At 48.5% G+C, this 22,444-nt stretch overlaps 2 protein-coding genes across 4 annotated transcripts in view; one reads left to right on the top strand and one right to left on the bottom strand.

Moving 5' to 3' along the window:
* Positions 1–22,444, top strand: part of Dnajc17 (DnaJ heat shock protein family (Hsp40) member C17) — a 33,564-nt gene that overhangs the window by 9,188 nt on the left and 1,932 nt on the right. Inside the window, exons 2-11 of one of the 2 annotated variants that reach the window (XM_087651994.1) lie at positions 11,027–11,096; positions 11,369–11,427; positions 11,692–11,779; positions 12,991–13,076; positions 13,290–13,386; positions 15,892–15,935; positions 16,291–16,368; positions 16,871–16,951; positions 17,403–17,513; positions 18,943–19,112. In XM_087651994.1, coding sequence (XP_087508120.1) covers positions 11,027–11,096; positions 11,369–11,427; positions 11,692–11,779; positions 12,991–13,076; positions 13,290–13,386; positions 15,892–15,935; positions 16,291–16,368; positions 16,871–16,951; positions 17,403–17,513; positions 18,943–18,987 — 759 coding nt within the window. In that variant the 3' untranslated portion in view covers positions 18,988–19,112. 2 annotated transcript variants of the gene reach the window in all.
* C3h15orf62 (similar to human chromosome 15 open reading frame 62) lies at positions 19,175–22,394 on the bottom strand. Of its 2 annotated transcripts, NM_001399847.1 has the most exon segments (2): positions 19,175–22,114; positions 22,193–22,394. In NM_001399847.1, a coding segment is annotated over 1 exon segment (528 nt). In that variant the 5' UTR covers positions 21,880–22,114; positions 22,193–22,394; the 3' UTR covers positions 19,175–21,351.

Below are 22,444 nucleotides of genomic sequence, written 5' to 3'. Positions count from 1 at the left end.
TGTGATCTTCAGAACAGGGCTGGGAGGCAGGCAAGGACTATTAACTCCAATTTATAGATGAGAAAACCAAATCTCAAAGAGGTTAATTGATCTGCCTCACATAAGGCAACAAATAAATCCAGAGCCCCTGTCCACACCCAGGAGTGTCGAGGGCAGTGCTCTGCGCTCCCTTCACCTCTGTATGAGTGACTCCCTGCAAGTAAAGCCACCTGACTTGGGTGAGCCCAGCAGGTGAGACCTGAGCTGGGAGCTTGGGAAATGCTAGACACCACAGTTTCCATTTCAGCTAAGGCAGCTTTCCAAACAGTTTCCATTTGTGTAGCCCTTTCCTTACTCTTGCTGATCTTCAGTAGTAAAAGGTGTGTGTGTGTGTCTGTGTGTGTCTGTGTGTGTCTGTGTGTGAAGGAAACTTGTCATGTTTATGAAAGGGGATATGATTGATGAACTCGATGTGGGAAGGCCCAAGCTCAGAGAGAGTTCTGCTCCCAAGAGAGGCAAGATGGACAGAATGGCTCTTGGTCTGGGAGTTGAGATCTCTAGGGGTCGAGGGTGACAGCAGGCAATGGGGAGAGTGGGAACAGCCAGACCCAGACTGTCTCATGGATCTGGGGGTTGAGAATTGACAGCCTGAGACAAGATAAGAAAGGGTTTGGGATCTGAACTCGAGGTGCTTAGGAAAGGTAGGAAGAAAGAGAGGTCAGAGGGAAGAGTCGCATCTGAGGGTGAGAAGGAGGGCTCATTCCAGGACTAGAATGGAAGTTTAGGACCAGGAAGGAGTATTGAGAGGACTAAAGGAAGGAAGGACTTAAAAGTGAGAGTGAAGTGGGAAGACCAAAGAGAGACTGAGCTCCCCACCCACTATCCTGAGTGCCATAGAGGCCAGGCTGAACACATGTTGTTCCTGGAGGAATAGGCTCCTGTTCTAAAATCACACCATGGGCCATGGCTACCATGAGAGAGACCTTGGTGCGGGGTCCAGGCATCCCCCAAATCACCTCAAGCCCACCAGGAGGCTCACATTTCGGGGACATTGAGTTGAGGAGGCTGGTGTGGAATAGCTGCTTCCCTGCTTGTGTCTGGTGGGAGTGGCCCGCAGTCCGTGAGTGGCCAGACAGTTGAAGGCTTCAGTATTGTTTCTGTGTGGATGAAAGGAATGATAGTGGCCGATCTTAAGGCAGAGGGGACGTTGCTCTTCAGTTTCCTTTGTGGTTCTTTTGCTCTTTACTTTTTAGACCAGGTCTCTTCTAGCCCACGGTGCCTCTGTATGAGCCAAGACTGGCCTTGAACCTTGGATCCTTTTGTTTCAACATACTAAATGTTGGTATCACAAGGGTGTGCCAGCATGCCTAGTTGGTTTGTTTTATTTTTTTTAATTCAATTTAATTTTGCCAAGTATGGTGGCACATACCTTTAAAACTAGCACTCCAGAGGTAGAAGCAAATGGAGCTGTATGAGTTTGAGGACAGCCTGTCTACACAGTGAGTTCCAGGCCAGCTAGACTACACAGTGAGACCCTGTCACAAACAAACAAAGGAAACCAAACATGCTGGCATGTTTTTCTGTGTACCATGTCTTTATGCCTGCCTGGTGCCCACAGAGACCGGAAGAGGCAGTCTTTTTCCCTGGAACCAGAGTTAGAGACTGCTAAGCTGACTGGGTGCTAGGAATGGAACCTGGGTCCTCGGGAGATCAGTTAGTGCTTTTAACTGCCGAACCATCTTCCCATCCTTGTTTGTTTTATTTTTTGAGACAGGGCCTCATGATATTGCTCAGTTGGCCTTGAACTCTTACGGAGGGGATTCTTAGATCTGTGTGCCCAGAGCCCTGTGCTTCCTTCCTTTCTGCCTGACATCGGACAGTCACATAACTCCTGGTATCCTGCTAGCAAGGGAATGAGATGTCTACCTCTTTAGGCTTGGGGAGAGGTGAGTGTCCAGGCTGTGCTCACAGACTGTTCTGAACTAGAACTGCTAATGGCGTTCAAGTTGAGTCACCTAGAATCAATCATTTGTTCATTCTGTCCCTGTAGCTACTGCCTCCTTGGGTGTCCTTGTCTGGGTGCTACCAAGTGGCCTGGCTCTAGAGAACTGGGTCTGATTACTTGTACTTCTTACTTCCCTGGCTCCAAGTTTTACTGCAAGAAAGGACAGCCGCCTTTAAAAGTATAATGATCTGTTCTTCGCAGGGCACCTTTCTTTTAAGTTAATGATGGCTATTTCTATTTATTGGATCCCTCAGCCTTTGCTTTTCTGGGTGAGTCAGGAGATCCTTCACCTCAAGAGGTGAAATTGGAGACAGGAAGATTGTCAGAGGTCCTGTTGGGTGCCTGGGGCAAATCACCTGAGTGGCTGGAGCTCCGGCTGTGGCCACTTCTACTGGGCTGGGCTGATGTGATCTGTAGAACCAGTTTTGGCACTCTGGGAGGGCTGAGCGCTGTGGCTTCCTTATTCCTTCTACCTGTGGGTTGTGGGGAGGTAACATTTAGTTCACATTGTGGTTGTCCTGGTATTGTCTCAATAAGTTGTCTTTTCTAGACTTTTGTTACGTTTTGTTTGTTTGTTTGTTTGTTTGTTTGTTTGAAATAGAGTCTCACTGTGTATCCCTGGCTATCCTAGAACTCACTTTGTTAGACCAGGCTAGCCTCACACTCACAGAGCTCTACCTATCTCTGCCTCTTGAGTGCTGGAATAAAGGCATGTTCTGGTGTTAATGGGTGGAATGGGAAGTTATGACGTAGTGGTGAGTGCTGGTGGAAGAGACCCTTCTGTGGGCCTGAACTCATTGACTTGGTTGAGGTTTTCTTTTTCTTTTTTTAAAAAAAGATTTATTTACTTATTATATAGAAGTACACTGTAGCTGTCTTCAGACACACCAGAAGAGGGCATCAGATCCCATTACAGATGGTTGTGAGCCACCATGTGGTTGCTGGAAACTGAACCAAGGACCTCTGGAAGAGCAGTCAGCGCTCTTAACCACTGAGCCGTCTCTCCAGCCCTAGTTGAGGCTTTCTAATTGTTTTGATTGAAAGCAAATGAATGTTTGCCCCTTCCATGCCACAGGTTTCATTGCATGCCTACTGGATGCTGTTTGTTTCACTGTTCTGTTCCTGATGACCCTTTCTCAAAAACCAAATTGAACCACCACCACCAGTAAAAATCCTAATACCTTCCTGCAGGGCTGAAGAGATGGCTCAGTAGTTGAAAGCACTTTCTGCTCTTCAAGGGAGCCCCAGTTCTCTAACAGAAGGCCTAAGAAACTTTGGTTCTGGGGCTGGAGAAATGGCTCAGCGGTTAAGAGCACTGACTGCTCTTCCAGAGGTCCTGAGTTCAATTCCCAGCAACCACATGGTGGCTCACAACCATCTGTAATGGGATTGGATGCCCCCTTCTGGTGTGTCTGAGGACAGTGACAGTGTCCTCGCCTACATACATATAATAAATAAATAAAATCTTAAAAAAAAAAGAAGAAGAAGAAGAAGAAAAGAAAAAAAGAAGAAGGAAGCTTGGCTTCCAGGACCCACAGCGGCCTCACTCCTGCTCCAGAGGATCTGATGCCTCCTTCTGACAGGTAGCTACACACACACACACACACACACACACACACACACACACTAATAATAAGTAAATGATATATTTTTAAGTAGCACTCAGGAGGAGGAAGCAGGAGATTAGAAATTCAATGTAGTTGAATTTGATGAGATTCATTAGACTGTTCCAAAAAACCCAAAACCTTCTGGCACGGTGATGCATTCCTTTAATCCCAGCACTTGGGAAGTAGAGGCAGGTGGATCTCTGTGAGTTCTAGTCTAGCTTGGTCCACATAGCAAGTTCCTGCCCAGGCAGGGCTACATAGTAAGACAAAAAGCAAAGTCGACACAAAAGACAAAAGTAAAGTTGTATCTGCAGCCATTAATATCTTTATTATTTTGAAAGGTTTCACAAAATTGCCCACTTAGACTTTGAATTTTGTTTTGTTTTGTCTCATTGAGACAAAGTTTTCCTGTGTAGCTTTGACTGATTTGGAACTCATTTGGAACCCATAGAGATCTGCCTTCTGGGTGCTGGGATTAAAGGCATGAGCCAGCACACCCAACTAGGCCTTGAGTATTTACTACTCCTGCCTCAGCCTCTGAAGTCGCTGAGAATAAAGGTTGCCAGGCCCCCAGCTTGAATAAGCAGCATTGAGAATCCAGGCCAGATGGCTTTAGGAGGGTTGTGTACCTGGAGAGAAATTCTTCAGCTTCCAGTCTGGACAGAGCTGGGATCCAGTTTGTAAGAAAGCACCAAAGTCCAGGCAACTGGTTCTAACTCAAAACTAGCCTTCCAGCCTCAGTGACAGGGATGGGCTCTGCCCAGGGCAGGCTTTGCAGCCAAATATAGTAATAACTAGTTAATCCAGACAGACTTGGCCAGCGCCCTGGGTGTCGGTTTGTGGCCACACTGGCAGATCAGGCCGTATACCCAAGCTCTGTCTTGAAAAAAACCAGAATATGTGAGCACATGTGTACACATGTATGAACGTGTGTGTGTGTGTGTGTGTGTGTGTGTGTGTGTGTGTGTGTGTGTGTGATTTTTCAGTGAATTTATCTCAGAGCTCCACGGGCTGAACTTTAGGACTTCCTCCAGCAGGGCTGAAACCATTCCTGTCCATCCAGACCATGCAGGTTGGGTTCACCTGGGTCCATTCCTGGACTTCTGGCTGATGGTCAGGCTCCTAGACTGCTGTAGTGCCTGACTGACTGCTGTCAAGGAAGGAGCAGGGAAGGGTTATTGTTTGTTTGCTTGGGTCTTCCACTCCATCCCACTGGCCTCTTCCTCCTGTGTGCCGGGATCTAAGGTGTGTGCCACCACACCCAGCTTTGGGTTGTTGTTGAGGTCTCATTTGGCTCAGGCAGGCCTTGAAGTTGCTCGAGGTGTAGAGTAAACTTTTGATCCCTTCACTTTGGCTTCTCAGATGCTGGGATCACAGGGATGCACGTGCCCAGCACCATCTGTAGTTTTAGGCACTTGTGTGGAGCGTCTCCCTTAGCCTTAAGGGGTGGGTGCTTGGGAGCCTGAGTCCAAATGAGATTCAGTGGTTTGCCTAAAGTCTTGCTGTTAGTATAAGGAGGAGTCTAAATTTGAAAATATATGTCATATATAAGTATTGTTCTTATACTACTTAAACTCATTGTAGACAGTAAATATCAACTATAATCCTCTTCTGTGAATAGTTCTATGTTTTTATCTGCCAGGGAGGGGTAAAAGGTGTGTCTAGGCTGGGCGTCACTAGCATTTCCACAGATTTGACTGGATGTATTCTGTATGTGTGTGATGCTGGGCATCGCCCATGCTAGGTGGGTGTTCTACCTCTAAGTTGTATCTCTGGCTAGAATAGGTTTTGTTGAATATAATAATTGCATCAACTCTTCCTTATGCCAGTTTCCTCATGTGTCACAGGAGGGTAATAACATCTACCACAACAGGATTGGTTTTGTCCATGTTGATCTTTTTTTAAAGATTTATTTATTTATTTATTTATTTATTTATTTTTTGGTTCTTTTTTTCGGAGCTGGGGACCGAACCCAGGGCCTTGCGCTTCTTAGGCAAGCGCTCTACCGCTGAGCTAAATCCCCAACCCCAAGATTTATTTATTTTATGTGAGTACATTGTCACTGTCTTCAGACACACCAGAAGAGGGCATCGGATCCCATTACAGAGACTTGTGAGCCACCATGTGGTTGCTGGGATTTGAACTCAGGACCTCTGGAAGTCCAGTCAGTGCTCTTGACCCCTGAGCCATCTCTCCAGCCTGTCCATGTTGATTTTTAATTGTTAAATTTTTTTTTAATGTTTAAAAGTTTTAAATTTATTTTAGCTTGGTGGTGATGGCTCTTGCCTTTCATCCTAGCACCTGGGAGGCAGAGGGTGGTGGATCTCTGAGTTCAAGGCCAGCCTGGTCTACAGAGTGAGTTCCAAACAGCCAGGGTTACACAGAGAAACCCTGTCTCAAAAAGACCAAATGAAACAAATACATAAGTGAATAAAATTTAAAAATAAAAATGATTTTTATCTGTTTTTAAAAAGAGATTCATTTAATTTTATCTGTTTGCTTTGCCTGTGTATTTGTCTGTGCACCAGTTGTGTTCCTGGTGCCTGTAAGACCGGGCTATGGTAACTCTGGACCCAGGTCCTCTGCAAGAGCAGCAAGTGCTCTTAACCACTGCCAGCTCTTCAGTCCCTAGAAATAAATCTTTTTTTAAAAAAGCTTATAAAAAGAAAAAGAGTAAAAGTAAAAAAAGGAAGAAGCAAAAACAAACTTACCCTGGTGGTACATACTGCTAGTTAGCACTTGGGAAGGAGAAGCTGGAAGATCTGGAGTTCAAGGCCAGCATCTGCTATGAAGTAAGCTCTAAGCAGATGTGTTTTATATGCAACCCTGTTTTAAAAAAAAGAAGACCCTTGCTTAGGCCTGAGGGTCCAGTTCTATGATCCAAATTAAATATCTTTTTTCTTTTCAAAATATTTACTTATTTATTTATATTACGTGTATATCTGAGTATATGCATGTGTACCAACTGCAGAGGCCAAAAAAGGCTGTTAGATCTCCTAAAACTGGAGTTACGGTGAACCATGCAGTCTGGGTGCTGGGAGCTGAGCCAAGATCCCTCTCAGGTGCTCTGAACTCCTGAACCAGCTCACAAGGCTAACGTCCTTTTCTATTTGTCAGTAGCCCCGCCCCCTCCCAGCTGACGACCGAACCCAGGGCCTGGTGCTTGCTAAGCAAGTGCTCTACCACTGAGCTAAATCCCCAACCCCTGAAAATAGCGTTTAATTTTTGTGAGATCAAAGTTTTTCTTGTTATTAGTCATATTTTATGTATTTTTTCTTTTGGGGGCGGGGTCTCCCTCTGTAGCCCTCCCTAGCCTGGAACTCACAGAGATATGCCTGCTGCGTGCTGGCATTAAATGAGTGTGCCTCCATGCCAGCCCTTTGTTTTTATGAATTTGTTTCTTTATGGTCTTCCCTCCTTCCCTCTCTTGAGATGGGGCCTCATGTAGACACAGGGGGCTTCAAACTCACGATTTAACTGAGGTAACTTTGAACCCTTGATCCTCCTGCCTCCACCTATATAGTTTTTGTTTTATTTCTGAAAGTCTCACCATGTAATCCTAACCTACATAGTTTGAAACTCATCATGTAGACCACGTAAGCCTTGAACTCTTGAGTTCTTGGCAATCCTCTCTGTCTCTCTAGTGCTAGAATTATAGGTGTGTGCCACCACACCCACATACCAGCTTCTTTATATATTTTTGTGGAGTTTCAGGTCACTGAAAATAAAACAGATAAAGGGCCTTAAAATATAAAAGAAAAGGGGTGGGGACATCCTCAGGGGGAGGGGGAGGGGGAGGGGTAGGGGAGGAATTGGATGAGGAACTGTTGAAGGGTGGACCGGGAGGGAGCTGATGACAGGATTGTAAAAAAAAAAAAAAAAGATTAAAGATAATTAAAATGTGTGTGTGTGTGTGTGTGTGTGTGTGTGTGTGTGTGTGTGTGTGTATAGTAGCACACACCTTTTACTCCAGTACTTGGGAGGCAGAGACAAATGGATCTCTGTGAGTTCAAAGGCAATCTGGTTTACATAGTGAGTTCTAGAACAGCCAGAGCTGCATAGCAAGACCTTGTCTTAGGAAAAAATACTGTATATATTTTCATACATATAAATGTACATATGCATATATATGAAAATGGTTAATAAAGCTTGGCTTAAAAATAAAAGGTGGGGGCAGGGGCTGGTGGTGGCCATCTTTATAGCTGAGAAGACAGGTGGGAGATCTCTGACAGCTAAAGGGTAGGCAGATCTACATATCAACTTCCAGGCCAGCTAGGTCAGCACAGTGAAATCCCGGCTCAAGAACACCAGTAAAACAATTAAGGGCAATGCAGCTGTGGGCTCCGTGGAGGAAAAAGATTCCAGGCAACCCAGAGGTCAGGATTGCACTTGTGAGACCACCTGGCAAGCCGTCACTTTCCTTATTGTTGTATTGGGTTTTGGAGGGGAGGAGTGTTTAGTTATGTTCTCATTCTGTAGCCTAGTCTAGTCCAGAGCTTCCGATTTTCTTGCCCCAGTGTCCTGACAGCTGGGGTTCCAGATGTGAGGCCTTCATGTTTAGCTTGTTGTATGTTTTAAATACGAGAGCTGGGGTAATGAGCATGTGGTCTGGGGTGTGCATAGGTAGGCAGTTGGGAAGATGGACCAACAGGGATGAATGTTCCCTCACTGCCCAAGTTCAATCCGGAAAACCAGACTAGCCCTGGCAGGTATAGGTGTGGGACTGGCTCCGCCCAGCAGGTGGCAGCACAACCGCAGAAATCACGGGCTCCGTACTGACGTAGTTGGGAGTCCGGCGAACTCCCCTGGGAGATGCTGACCACCTGCCTCTGAAGGTCCTTATTTAGCTCACTTGAGTGCAGAGGTGATGTTAGTTTTCTCTGAGAAGCCAGGAAGCCAGAGTGCTGAGCTGCTCCCCCTGGAGTTTAAGCAGCAGGTAACCTGTACAGAACACAAGTGAGATGCAGAGACCTCAGAAGCAGAGTGGGGTTCTGTGATTCTGTACCACCTTTTCCTGGAAACGTCTAAGCAGGCCATATGTGAAAGAACCTCTGCCAGCTTTGGTTCACTTATTTTTGTGTTTTACCTGCAGGCATGTCTGTGCATGTGCATGCAGTATCTCTAGAGGCCAGAAGAGGGCACCAGATCCCCTGGAGTTAAGAGTTACAGCCAAGTAACCACTTGGGTGCTCGGAAGTTGAGCCCAGTTTATTATAAGAGCAGCAACTGCTCCTGACCACTGAACCATTTCTCCAGGCCCTGCCTTTTAATTTTGCAAATAGAAGAAATGCTAGAGTTTGACCTGGTGGTAGGTGGGTGTAGTTGTAGCACTTGGGAGGCTGTGCAGGAACAGGGTACGTTTAAGGTCAGCCTGGACTACACAGTAAATTCAGTTAGCTTGGTTTTACATCACATCAAATCATTGTTGGAACCCCACCCCTTTTGTGCCTACGATTCCCCCTACCACACCCCATCCCCGCCCATCCTTTAGAAATAGTTTTTTGGGTATTTTTGTTTTCTGGGTTTTTTTGGTTTTTTGTTTTTGTTTTTTTGTTTTTTGTTTTTTTTTGAGACAAAGTCTGTAGAGCTCACCTTGTACCCCAGTGTTGTCTCAAACACGAACAGCCTGTCTGCCTCATCCTCCCAGCCTGGGTTACAGGCCTTGTCGTTCCTCATCACTTTCTCAGAGTGCTTCTGATGCTCTGAGGAAAAAGCGCTGTGTGCCTGACCAGGAGTCGGTAACTGTTCAGAGTTAATTACTTTCATTGTTAAAGCCAAGCTAGGCAGTGGTGGGCACACCTTTGATCCCAGCACTTGTGAGGCAGAAGCAGGTGGATCTCTGAGTTTGAGGCCAGCCTGGTCTACAGAGTGAGTTCCAGGACAGCCAGGGCTACACAGAGAAACCCTGTCTTGAACAACAAATAAAAAAAAGGAAAAACAGACCAACCCTAGAATGTTATTGTATACATAGTTTTGAGTACTGATTTTTTTCTCCTAATTTTTTTTAAAAGATTTTGTTTATTGTATATGAGTACACTATAGCTGCCTTCAGACACACCAGAAGAGGGCATCAGATCCCATTACAGATGGTTGTGAGCCACCATGTGGTTGCTGGGATTCGAACTCAGGACCTCAGGAAGAGCAGTCGGTGCTCCCAACCACTGAGCCATCTCTCCAGCCCTTCTCCTAATTTTTTAAGCTGGATGTAGTGGTTCTCACCTTTAATAACCTTTAGTCTCAGGGCTCAGGAGGCAGAGGGTCTGTGTGGGTTCCAGGCCAGCCAGAGCTATGTAGAGAGAACTTGTCCCCCCAAAAAATGAATTTAAAATGGTATTTATTGTGTGTTGTGTGTAGGAGTACATATGTGTATGTGCTATGGTGTGGTTGTGACGGTTGGAGGGCGACCTGTAGGAATTGGTTCTCTCTTTCCACTTGTGGTTCCAGGGATTGAATTCATAATGTCTGACTTGACAGCAAGTGCCCTCACCCACTGAGTCATCTCTCCGGTCCCCAGCCCCCAGCCCCTTGCTCCCAGCCCCTATAGTGGTTACTTTGTTTTGTTTTGATTTCAAGATGTCACCCAGGCTGGCTTGCAACGCATTAGATATAGCCCAGGACAATCTTGAACTCCTGACCTCCTGCTTCTGCTTCCTGAGAGCTGGGTTTATGGGCACATGCTACCATAACACCCGGCCACTGTCGTGGTTTTTTTTTTTTTTTTTGGTTTTTTTTTTTTTTTTCCGGAGCTGGGAACCGAACCCAGGGCCTTGCGCTTGCTAGGCAAGCGCTCTACCACTGAGCTAAATCCCCCACCCCGTACTGTCGTGTTTTTAATGGGCACCCCGGAGGTAGAGGTTTGGGTAGTTCTACTAACTGTTGTCGCATTGAGCTTCTTTATATATTTAGTCGTTCCTCCCAAGTTTAAATTCCTAGGCTGTCAGAGGGAAAGTATATTTTAAAGTGTAACAGATAAGGTGGCCAAGATGGGTCAGTGAGTAAAGGCACCTCACCAGACCACCTGAATCATCCTGGGAACCCACATGGTGGAAGAAAAGAACCAACCAACCCCACGTGCTGTCTTCTGATTTCCACCTGCGCACTGTGGCATGCAAGCACACGCAAGCACACGCAAGAACACGAGGTAAAGAAAAGTAAAGAAGTGTGGATAGCAAAACTTAGCAGCTACAGTTTCTGTCAGGAGGTTGCTGCAGCTTCCGTGCCCACCAAGAGTGAGACCAGGATCAAGTGAGGAGACTGCTGGATGTCAGTGGCAGCCCCTCCATGGCCTTTGCCTTCTTTATTTCAAATGTCATGGGGGCTGTGGAAAGGGAGCCACAGGCTCGTTTAGGTGGCAAAGATTGATTATTACAACGCTTAGGTTTCTTTCCCTTGTCCCTCAGGGAGGGTGACTGATTCTGTTTCCTTGACTCTTCTAGGTGAAAAAGGCCTACAGGCAAAAAGCACTCTCCTGCCACCCAGACAAAAATCCAGATAACCCCAGAGCAGGTGAGACTCTCAGGACCTGGGGAGGAACTCCCCTGAGCTCCCCTGAACTCAGCTCTGCCTGACTGTTCTGTGGGTGTAGACACACGTGACCTGCCTCGCGTGGTGAAAGGCTTGGCTTCAGATGGTGGGGGTATCCCGTCGGTTGGGAGCGCACTTGCCATTCGCTGTTGGCCTGCTGTGTGTTGGTATTGGCTGCTTTGAAGAATCCCACTGAGGAAGCACAGCATCGTCACATCTGACTCCATTTCTTTCTTTCTTGTCCTTGTGTGTAGCTGAACTCTTCCACCAGCTGTCCCAGGCCTTGGAGGTACTGACTGATGCTGCAGCCAGGGTAAGTACCACAGTCTTTAACTGGCTGTCCCCAGGCACTAGAGACTACTGCTGCCTAGAATGGACCTAATTTTGTGAATCTCAGAAGCTAAGAGGGAGGTTGGGGTGGGGGTGGGTGGGACAGGCTTCACTAACTCTAGGATATGAGAAATCCAATAACTCTGGGTTGGGGCAGGGGCCAGGAAAATGCCTGGAGCTTTGCCCTTTTTCTTTAGCTGACTCTACTCTATTTTGTTTGTTTGTTTTGTTTTTGTTTTCTGGTCAGGCTGCATATGACAAGGTGAGGAAAGCCAGGAAGCAGGCTGCAGAGAGGACCCAGAGACTTGATGAGAAAAGGAAGAAAGTGAAGCTTGGTAGGTGACCTTGCCAGGCTGGCTGGCCTCTGGCTTCCCTTGCTGCTGTGAGTCTCCCTTACCTTGATTTTTAGAGCCTTTCCCAGGTCCTGGCAAAATTGTTTGGCAAAGCTGGGTCCTAAAGGCACTCTCAGAAATGCTATCAGTTTACTAGATTTATTACTAAAGTTAAGCCACTTAGGGCTGGAGATGTGGCTCACGCAGAGGGCCCAGGTCTGACTCCTAGCCCACAGCCATCTGTAACTCAGTTCCGGGAATCTGGTACTGTCTTCCGACTTCTGTAGGTACCAGGCATGCAGAGAGTGCATGCAGACAGAACACCTGTGCACATCAAAGTAACAATAGACATATCTCTAAAGTCCAGACGCTTGCCGGAATGGGGACCTACCTGAGCGTGGGTGAAGTCAGTGTTCTGACCTCCAGTGGAGGCTCCCCCTTTTCTACTCAGTCCAGCCCCTGCCTACCCACCCTGTACTCTGGGACGCTTCTCCAGAGCTCCAAGGGAGCCAAGTAGAGTTGAACTTTTTAAAGATTTATTTTATTTATATGAGTACACGATAACCATCTTCAGACACACCAGAAGAGGCAAAAGGAGGGAACTTCCAGGTGAATCAGGTAGGCAGAGAGGAGAGTGAGTCCCAAGCCCGAGAGAAAGGTTTGTTACGACAGTTGGCCTGACAGTCTTCTGTTGGGCTGTGGACTATGCCAGCAGCATCTCCTGTCTGAGGAGAGGGCACCAGAACTCAGGCCACAGTGAAGCTTGGCAGAGGAGAGTGAGGAAGGGACACAGTGACAACTTGAGTTCAGGGATGGGAGATGAACTGAGGCACGGCCCAGGCTGCAGTGCAGTGCCAAATCACAGTGACAGGGCAAGCAGCTCCACCCACAGGCAGTTCTGACACAAGGCCCTGTGCCTGCCGCTGGCACAGCACGCACCTGTGTACTCTGTTCACTCCATGGACAGAACCTGCTTGGTCAGCGTGAGCTGTTTTAAACCCCTGTGGCTGCTTGGCTGGAGCCCATGTCTCTTCTGTGTATGTCCCTTTGCAGTGAAAAGTAGCTGGGGATGTTTGGGCACAGCAAGAGATAGGGGGGGCTGCTGTATGGTGCCCATCCTGTTTGAGGTGCTGGGAAAACAGCCAGAGCTGGGGTGGGCTGAGGCCATAATTGACATGAGACTAGAAATTGGTCCACTCAACCCTTATGCCTAGACCTGGAAGCCAGGGAGCGGCAGGCCCAGGCCCAGGGTACTGAGGAAGAGGAGGAGAGCAGGAGCACCACCACACTAGAGCAGGAGGTAAGCATCCAGACGCCCCGGCCTGAGGGTGAGTAGCTGGTGTGTAGGGAGAGCATGCTCGCTGTCTCTTCTGTGGGAGCTGGGTGATTTGTCCCACCCGCAGGTTGCTGAGCCCTAGCCTGCAGGTGGAGCCTCTCAGGGACCTTTACAAGGTGAGCCAACCTGGAACTCGGTCCGCCCAGAATTGTCACCCCTCCGCCTCCTGCTCTGCAGATTGCTCGCCTTCGAGAAGAGGGTTCCCGTCAACTGGAAGAGCAGCAAAGGCTGATCCAGGAGCAGATCCGCCAGGACCGAGAACAGAGGCTGAGAGGTGAGAGGAGTGCACTTATCTCGTGGTACTGAGTGGCCTCTCAGTTGAAGTTGGCTGCTTCATGGAGTGGCTATGGAGGCTCCACCTACCTGACCCTGTGGATACCCATGGTGTTCCACAGCACCCTATATGGCACACCGATTTGTGCTTTTTACAGGTCTCGGTTCCAGAGCAGATCTGGAGGGGATGTTGGCTATTTGTTTTGCTAATTTATTGGGTTCTTATACCTGTCACCCTTCCCACCCTTATTCACCCTAATCCCTCCCAACCCCTAACACTGGGTAGGAGAGAAAGGTTAGAGGGGAAAGGGACACAGTCTTCCATAGGCTAATTCCTGCTGATTATGAACATTGTGTTCCGTGGGGCAAGTCAATCTTCCTCATCAGGACATCTCCAACTTCTGGTCAAATAACAACCAGAAGCAGCAGGGGGAGCAGCAGCCTCCACCTCAGGCCTTGTGGGGCTCTCCAGAGTCCCCACAATTAAACTGTCTGCAGCTGGCGAGCATCACACCCCTGCTAAGACACAAGGCAAGTCAGTCACTTGCTGTAAGGCAGCCTCTTGTCCCACACCTGGGATTTAAACAAAAACATATTCACATACCATAACTGGGTTTTTAAAGAAACCAAAAATTCCCACTATATTAACCCCTTTTAATCAAAAAAAAAAACCTTTTCTCTAATATCAATAAACTATATACAATAAGAACAATTATGAGAACTATCAATTAAGAATTATATTTATGGGGGCTGGGGATTTAGCTCAGTGGTAGAGTGCTTACCTAGGAAGCGCAAGGCCCTGGGTTCGGTCCCCAGCTCCGAAAAAAAGAACAAAAAAAAAAAAAAAAAAAAAAAAGAATTATATTTATGCTCTTGCTTCTCTGCTCTCTTTCCCTCTTCCCTGTCCCTTCTCTCTATCCACCCACCCCCTTCCCTCCACGTGCTCATGGCCGCCCTCTCCTCTCCTCTCTTCTTCACTCATTAAACCTCTTCACATGGGGGGAAAAAAAGGAAAAAAAAAGAATTATATTTACAATGTTCAGTCTTTGTCAATTTACTTGACAACCTTGGAGAAAGTACCCCACTATCTGTCCTACCTGGTGAGTTTAGACCCTAGAACATTTTATTAGATCCTGTTCAACATAAAATTTTTAATGTCTTTAATAAGGAAAACTGTAAGACTATAACTAGCCACATCAGAGACTGAGTAAACGGACGTGCAGAGAGCGCAGCTTTCCAAGCTGTAGACATGACAGAGACTGCTGCCTGCCCACACAGTCATCCAGGGTTCCTCTGTGTCACTGGGGCATCCATCTTTGGCCGATAGGCACAGAAGATTGACATACTTTTCTGCAAAGCAAGAATTTTGAAGGACTAGCCTACCTTGTCTCTGCGAAGTTAGGCAGTCAACTTTCCAGTGCCCTACCTGTCCACAGTTTGGACAGTATGCTGTCATCAGTTAAGGTAAGGGCAGTTTTTTGCCCAGTGGCCATCTTTGCCACAAATGAAGCAAACTCCAGGTGGAGATTCTTCAATGAACATTATCTTCTTTGAAATAGATTGGGGTGCTGCCAGGGTCTCTCTGTCAGAAAAACCTTTTATTATGAAAACAGCTTAAATGCTATATTCTGTAGTTCTCTGAAGTATTTAGACCATCTATCTATCCTCTATCTATCCTCTATCTATCTATCTATCTATCTATCTATCTATCTATCTATCTATCTATCTAATATCTGAACAAACAATGCTCGTTTCTAGCTGTTTACTATCAGCTAAACTTTGAAAACATCTACAAGAGACTAAATAAAGCTTATTTCCATAATTAAGTAAACTAGTAAGTACCTAACAAGACTACAAGCAAGATTATTTATAGGTGACTAACTACTAACTTGCTAACTATCCTAAACAGTTTGGTAGGTTTAGTTATCTACCTTGTATCCTACCATCCTGTATCCCCTACTCCTTTTTAAAATATCCTGTTATCGGGCTGGAGAGATGGCTAAGTAGTTAAGAGCACCCGACTGCTCTTCCAGAGGTCATGAGTTCAATTCCCAGCAACCACATGGTGGCTCACAACCATCTGTAAAGAGATCTGGTGCCCTCTTCTGGTGTGTCTGAAGACAGCTACAGTGTACTTGTATATAATAAATCTTAAAAAATAAACAAATAAATAAATAAATAATATCCTGTTATCATCCCCTTTCCCTTCATTCCCCCAACAGGGAAAGGCCTTGGGGTACCTGGCCTCAGGAACCGAGTGGTCTGTGTCTGCCTCTGACCTCTAGGGCATGTTCCTAGTTTTTCATTCGTGAGAGCGAACAGGCAACCTTCATGAAGTGGCTGAGAGGCAATGGGGTGGATAGCATGGAGCTTCCCCACAAGACCCTTTACCAGGACAGGGGAGGCATCACCCTTGGACATGAAGAGCCTTCATAGGCCAGTCCTCCGGCTTTGTGAGACCTTGAACTCCAAAATTTTACTTTTCTTCTTTTCCCAATATTTTCAGGAAGAACCGAAAATACAGAAGGCAAAGGAACCCCCAAACTAAAGGTGAGTCTGCAGTATCTGTGATCACAGTCTGGCAACTCAGCGAGAGCAGGCGTTTCCCTGGATAACTGCCCATCCTTCCATCATCCTGGGCCCGGACCCTAGGGCTGCTTCTCAGAGCTTGCCACACCAGTGACTGTAACATCGGCAGGTGTGGGCAAGGCAACCTCCAAGTCGTTTGAGGCGGGTACTTAGAGTACACAGTGCCAATAAGACCGGTCAGGCTGCTGCTCTGTGTCCACAGGGAATGTGGTCTGGGCGGCCTAAATTACCAGACCCTGGAGAGCAGCAGGTCTGCCTAGAGTGTGGGGCTCACTTGTGTGGTCTGGTGTGCTTGATACTGGTGTTGTCTTTGTAGCTGAAGTGGAAGTGCAAGAAGGAGGATGAGTCCCAGGGTGGCTACTCCAGAGACATCCTCCTGAGGCTTTTACAAAAGGTATGCTCCAGGGACATCACCACCTCCCATCTCCTAGCCGAGGCAGCCCAAATACCCTGAACTCCACCTTTTCTTGCCTGTCTCCTAACCATGGATGAGTGTAGAGACTCCCCTAGGCCAGTTCTCCCATCATTTGTAATTATATGTCGGCTCTCCTTCCCTGCCTCAGCCTAGCCCTTACCTTGAGGCCCAAGGTTTAGCTGGCTGTGCTGGGGAGAGGAGGTGGCTGTTGGACACCCTCTGCTTTGAGAGGTTGAGACCACTGCTGTGCTGTGTGCTAGCCTAGGTCTCTCAGCTGAGCTGTGTGCTAGCCTAGGTCTCTCAGCTGAGCTGTGTGCTAGCCTAGGTCTCAGTGCTCTGCTCATCTCTCCCTGTCCTATGTACCACGGGGAAAGGAAAACAACTTACTTTCCTCTCCAATCTTGCTCCAAGGTTGTGTTGTAGTCTAATGGGCCATGCTGTATGTCCATTTAAACTTACTATGGCTCTCTTGTTCCCACAGTATGGGGAGGTTCTCAACTTGGTACTTTCCAAAAAGAAGGCAGGCAACGCCATAGTGGAGTTTGCAACTGTCAGAGCGGCGGTGAGTGCTGTATGGGGCTTGGGGGCCACTGACAGTCCCATCATTCTGAGCAGGGTCCCAGTTTCATGGGTCCTCCTAATTGGGTGACCACACTGCCACTGGATCGTTAGGCCAGCTCAAGAGTTGAATCTCCCCAAAGCTCCCCTGGTTTCAAGATTGGATGGGAAAATGCCCTGGCTAACTTTACTCCGGCTGCCTCCACCCCGCACCTTCCACTCCGCACCAGCGTGGCCTCCTCACCCTGAGTGGTCTTTATGTTTTCAAGTCAGAAGGTGCATCTCCTCCTCCCTCCCACCAGGGTCAGAACTTCAGCATACCAGTAATTGCAGGTCGCTGAAGTCGCCCAGATCTGCTTGGAGGATTAGAATGTTGGTTTAGTTTTTCTGCGGGCTAGAAAGAGCCCCTTAAACCTGGATTGGATGGGACAGAGACTGGATACTCTGTTTGGCAGGAGCTGGCCGTCAGAAATGAAGTGGGCCTGGCTGACAACCCTCTGAAGGTTTCCTGGTTGGAGGGACAGCCCCAGGGCACAGTGGACCCCAGCCCCCCAGGACTGTCGAAGGTAAAAAGCCAGGAGTCACCCAGCTGGGTCTGCTTGGGGTTTGGGCCTTCTTTTGCTCCATCCTCATGCTCTTTCTTCCCAAGTCTGGATACGAGTAGAATGGGGTGGGGGTGGGGATGGGTTCACCAGCTCAGGCAGGAGGCGGACTCTCTGTTCATGCCTTTTCTCTCCAGGCTCCGGAGGACCCTATCCTACCTTGTGTCCTCCCCCCCCCCCGCCCCCCGTTGGCCTTTGCTTACCGTTCACATGTATCTCCTGTTGGAGCCCTTAACCTACTAAGAGGGCTTTTGTTCTTGGCCATGGTGTAAAGGATTTCAGGAGACCCAGTGCTGGGGAAGAGGCAGAAGGCAGGCAGCCAGAGCAGTGGTGTTTTCCCACACTTCTGTTTTTCAGCTGTGCCTCCATCTTCCCACTCACAAACTGACTCAAGAAATAACATTGAGTCCCATGTTGAACCTAGGGTGCTATATTTGGAACCCCACTTGTGGTGAAGTGCTAATTTTCTAGCAACTGTGGGCCTGGGGCTGCCCCCCAATCCTTAGAACACCATGACTTGTTCACTCTGTCCTTCTTGGTCCAGTTTTTTAGCCTGACTGCAGAGGTTGGGGCATGAGTTCCTGTTGGAGAGATGTTTGTTTTGGGGGCAGGAGCTCCTTCTCTGAAACAGCCTGGGTACCTGTCAGCATGTCCACAGCTTCTCAGAGTTTTCAGGATACCTGCCTGAGAGATTGGAACCTTTGGGGAAGTGTGTCAGTCTTGGCTACTTTTCTATTGCTATGACCGTTTTGTCACCAGGACCATGGCAATTTAGAAAGCATTTAATTTGGGGGTTATGGTTCCAGAGGGGTAGAGTCCATTATCGTTACTGTAGGGAGCATGGCAGCAGGCAGGTAGGCAGGACACCTGAATAGTAGCTGAGAGCTTACAAACTGAAGTAACAACCACAGGGCAGGGAGAGAGCTAACTGGGACTTCAGAACCTGGCCTGGAATGACACATCTCCTCTAACAAGGCTACACCTGCTAATCCTCCCCAAAAAGTTCCACCAACTGGGGACCAGGCATTCAAACGCATGAATCTGTGGCAGCCATTCTCATTCAGTGTCCCAGGTCCTGGTGGAGGAGGAACAGGAAGTGGTGTGGGTGAGCTCAGGATCCTGTAGCTGTCTTTGCTCTTTGTAGGTTCTTTCTTCCATCCTTCTCCAGCCCTTTCCTTCCACCTGCTCAACCTTCTAACACTAGATAGAGGAAGGAAGGATAGAGAGGGGAGGAGCGAGATCCCTGACTAGGGCACCAGGAAGCTTCATCAGTCAGGACATCTCTCATTGCTGTTTCCTCTTTGCACACGATTGCTTAACAAACTACCCTGCCTCTCAAGGCCCTGCCATTTATACTCTCTCTGAAAAGGCTCCCGAATTTCAAATGTCACAGGATCGTAGAAACTATCTGCAGCTGGGAGAACCACACCCCTGCTGAGCTCGAGGCAAAGCATAGTCAGCTGCTGTGGGCGATCTGGAGCAGCCCCCTCTCACACGTGGGATTAACATGAAAACATTCATATTGCCGTGTTTGTTTCTAAATAAACCAAAGTTCTAGCATCAAAGAAGCCTCGTTCCTCACTAGTAAGTTTCAGCATTTCACATCAAAGATCATACTCTGTAGGTCAAATAAGAAAAACCTTTATTGGTTGCCTCCTGTTTCCAGAGGAGGCTTTAATCTGGGCGCCTCTGCACGAGAGCAGGAAAGAGATGTCACAGATGTGGATTTGTGAGGCAGTGTGTGTCACAGCTTCCTTTACCCTTCTTTCACACTTGAGTGGCCTGAAGGCCAGACCCACATGGTCCAGTGCTTCTGGGCTCCAAATTCAGATCTGACCAAGCCACAGGACAGGGTAGTAGCACAGTTCATAGCTTTAGTCTGTTTTGGGCAAGGCAAAGCCCCCACCGCCCGCCCCCGGCCTGTGGAGGGTTGTGGAGCCTCTTGGTGGTGCATTGTCCTTTCCCTGGTGAGGTTCTCCTCTCTACGGTCTCTGCAGCCTTTCCCAGAGGCTCCCATCCACAGTGCCTGTGGAAGTCCCCAGAGCTCTCCTTTACAACTGCCGGTTCCAGGAGCTTCTTCCTCGAGCGCTGGGATCGCTCACAGATCTGTGGGTAGCTTGAGTCTCGTGCTCTGTTTGCTAATGATGTTGGGCCTTTCCCCTGCATTTTCCTCTGCCTACCTCTCCTGCTCTGTCAGCCCCTCCTGCACTTGCAGCCCAAGGCTGGCATCTTTCCTTTCCTTACCCATGCTTCTGATGGTTACACTGTGTCTGGCCATCCAGCGCCATCCAGTGGACGCTGGTTTAACAGTGTCAGTGTTTATGCTCTGTCAGTAGCTGTCAGTCAGGTGTGGCTGTTGATGTAAAATGTGCCTAAGTGGGCTGGAAAGATGGCTCAGCAATTAAGAACATTTACTGTTCTTCTAGAGGCCCTGAGTTCAATTCCTCGCACCTACATCAGGTAGCTCACAACTGCTTGTAACTCTAGCTCCAGGAGCATTAAGTCTTTGCCCTCTGCAGGAACATGCATATACTTCGTGCAGGCATGCACACACTCAATTAAGAATAATCTTTTTCTTTTTCTTTTTTTTTTTTTTTTCCGGAGCTGGGGACCGAACCCAGGGCCTTGCGCTTCCTAGGCAAGCGCTCTACCACTGAGCTAAATCCCCAACCCCAAGAATAATCTTTAAAAACATCTTTAAAATGTGTCTAGAGGGCTGGCATGTGGCTCTTGGTAGAATACTTGCTTAGCATGCATGAAGCCCGAGATTTGATTCCCAGTGCCAAAAATCTGGGTGTGGTGACACACATCTGTAATCCCAGCACTTAGGAGGTGGAGGTGCAAGGATCAGAAGTTCAACCCTCACTTACATACAAGACCTTGTCTCAAAAAAAAATTGACTAGGATGAAAAGTAACTGAATTTTTATTTGTGTTTGGGTCTGTATGGTGCATATGTATGAGTGTGAGTGTGTGTGTGTGTGTGTGTGTGTGTGTGTGTGTGTGTGAGTGAGTGAGAAGTGGAGGTCACAGGCTGATCTCAGGTGTCTTTCTCAGTTGTTTTCCATGTTTTATTTACTGAGGCAGGCTCTCTTGCTGGGCCTGAACTGTGCTGATTTTGTTATCTAGCCAGCCAGCTGCCCCGGGATCCCTAGTTTCTGCACCCCGAGCACCAGATGGGCTAGCGCACCTACCCACCTTTTTAATGCTGGTACTGGAAGTCCAAACTCAGGCCCTCCTGCTTGCACAGTAAGCACTGCATCCAGGGAGCAATCCCCCAGCCTCTGGAGCTGAATTTTTAGTTTGCTTTTCCTTCATTAAACAGTCCTGTGCAGTAAGTGGTAACTTTTCTAGCCCTGTCTCTCGGACCTCTCCACTTTCCTCTCATCTCAGTTAGACTACATCTTCCTAGACTGTCCTGTGACTTCTCTGTTGATGCGACCTTTAGAGGCTGGTCCATGCATGCCACTGTCTGCTCTGCCCAGTCTGAGCCTACTCCCTGGCTCGCCCCTGTGCTGCCCTGTCTCTCCACTGACCTCTGACTAGTTCTTGTGGTTGCAGGTTGTGGCTTCCTTTTCCTGGCCTTTCCAGCTTCCTCCGGGGCTCCTGCCAGAAAGTGACTCCCATACATTCCCGGCTGGCTTTTGTCCCTTCACTCTGGGCGACGCGAAGGATTGGTCAGCAGCCAGAGGGCAGGGAGAACTGTGGCTTCTGGTCCCCACCTCTTCCTTAGTCCACATTGTCCCTTCCTTCCCTGAGTCCCAGGCTCCACTCCTGGTCACCCCAGTTCTTACCCTTACCGGCTCAGAAGTGAGGCTCGCTTGGGAATTGTTCCTTTAGTATCTGTAGAACTTCTTCCAGGAGTGAAAGCCCAAGGTCCACTTTGAAGGAGAAGAAAGGGTCACTGAGATCTGGAGTAGGTGTCCTCGGGAAATGGGGAGTGTCCAAAAGGCCCTCCTCTGAGCATTGGTGGAGGGGCCCTGTCAGGGAGATTGCTGAAGGCAGGGTGGCCGAGTAGGCAGTGGTGTAGGTTGCTGGGGGCTCCAGAATGTTGGGGCAGCTGGAGCTCTCTCGGTAGAGGCGTGGGGGCTTGGGTGGGGCCAGTAGGGTGGCTCGGGGATGCTCATCCCCCCACAAGGGCAGGCGCCGGCCATCTGGCCTCCCTCGAAGTTCCCGGATGACTTCCCGGTTGCTGTACTCCTCGTGGTCACCACCAGCAGTGCTGGCCTGGCTAAGTACGCTGCCTTGCCGCTGCAGCCTCCGAGGCCGCCCCAGGGTGATTCGCTTGAAAAAGGAGGCATTGCGGAAGGAGCCTTTCCGCCAAGTCTCCATGGAGTTCCTGAGAGTCATCCAGTGAGTCTGGCATCTGGGAAGCCCCACAAAGGGGCTGAGCAAGTGACTTTGTGCTGGAGTTCCGAATGCCAGCAACCAGGGGGACACCCCTCAAGGGCTCGCAGCCGAGGCTGTGCGTTTCTGCTGAAGGTGGACCTTCGTCTTTGTCTTGGGTGGTGAGACAAGTCTAGCAGGAGGAAGACTTCCTCTAGATGAGAGCGCTGCAAGCTCCCACCTGGAGAAGAGCAGCTTGGTTACTTGATTGGCGGCATGTGGAAAACCCCAAAGGAAGCAAGGAAGCAGCAGTACTTACAGGGCAGGACAGGAGCAGATCCGGCTGAGGGAGAGCTTCTCGGTGGGCAGGGCTGGAGCGCCGGCAGGGGAACCCTCCTTCCTTCCTCAGGCAGGCAGCAGCTGGGCCCTGCTCAAGCGCTCTCTGGTGGTCCCTGGCATGTGTCGATCTCCTGGCCAGTGTAGAGCTGTGCTCTGTCTGCCAGCATCTGGGGACTCTGATTAGTGGGTTGGCTGTTTGTGCCAGCGTGTGGTAGAGATGTGTTTTGTTTTC

This window comes from Rattus norvegicus, chromosome 3, assembly GCF_021556685.1.
Source record: "Rattus norvegicus strain SHRSP/BbbUtx chromosome 3, alternate assembly SHRSP_T2T, whole genome shotgun sequence".
Taxonomy (NCBI): domain Eukaryota; kingdom Metazoa; phylum Chordata; class Mammalia; order Rodentia; family Muridae; genus Rattus; species Rattus norvegicus.
This window is presented reverse-complemented; position numbering and strand designations above follow the sequence as displayed.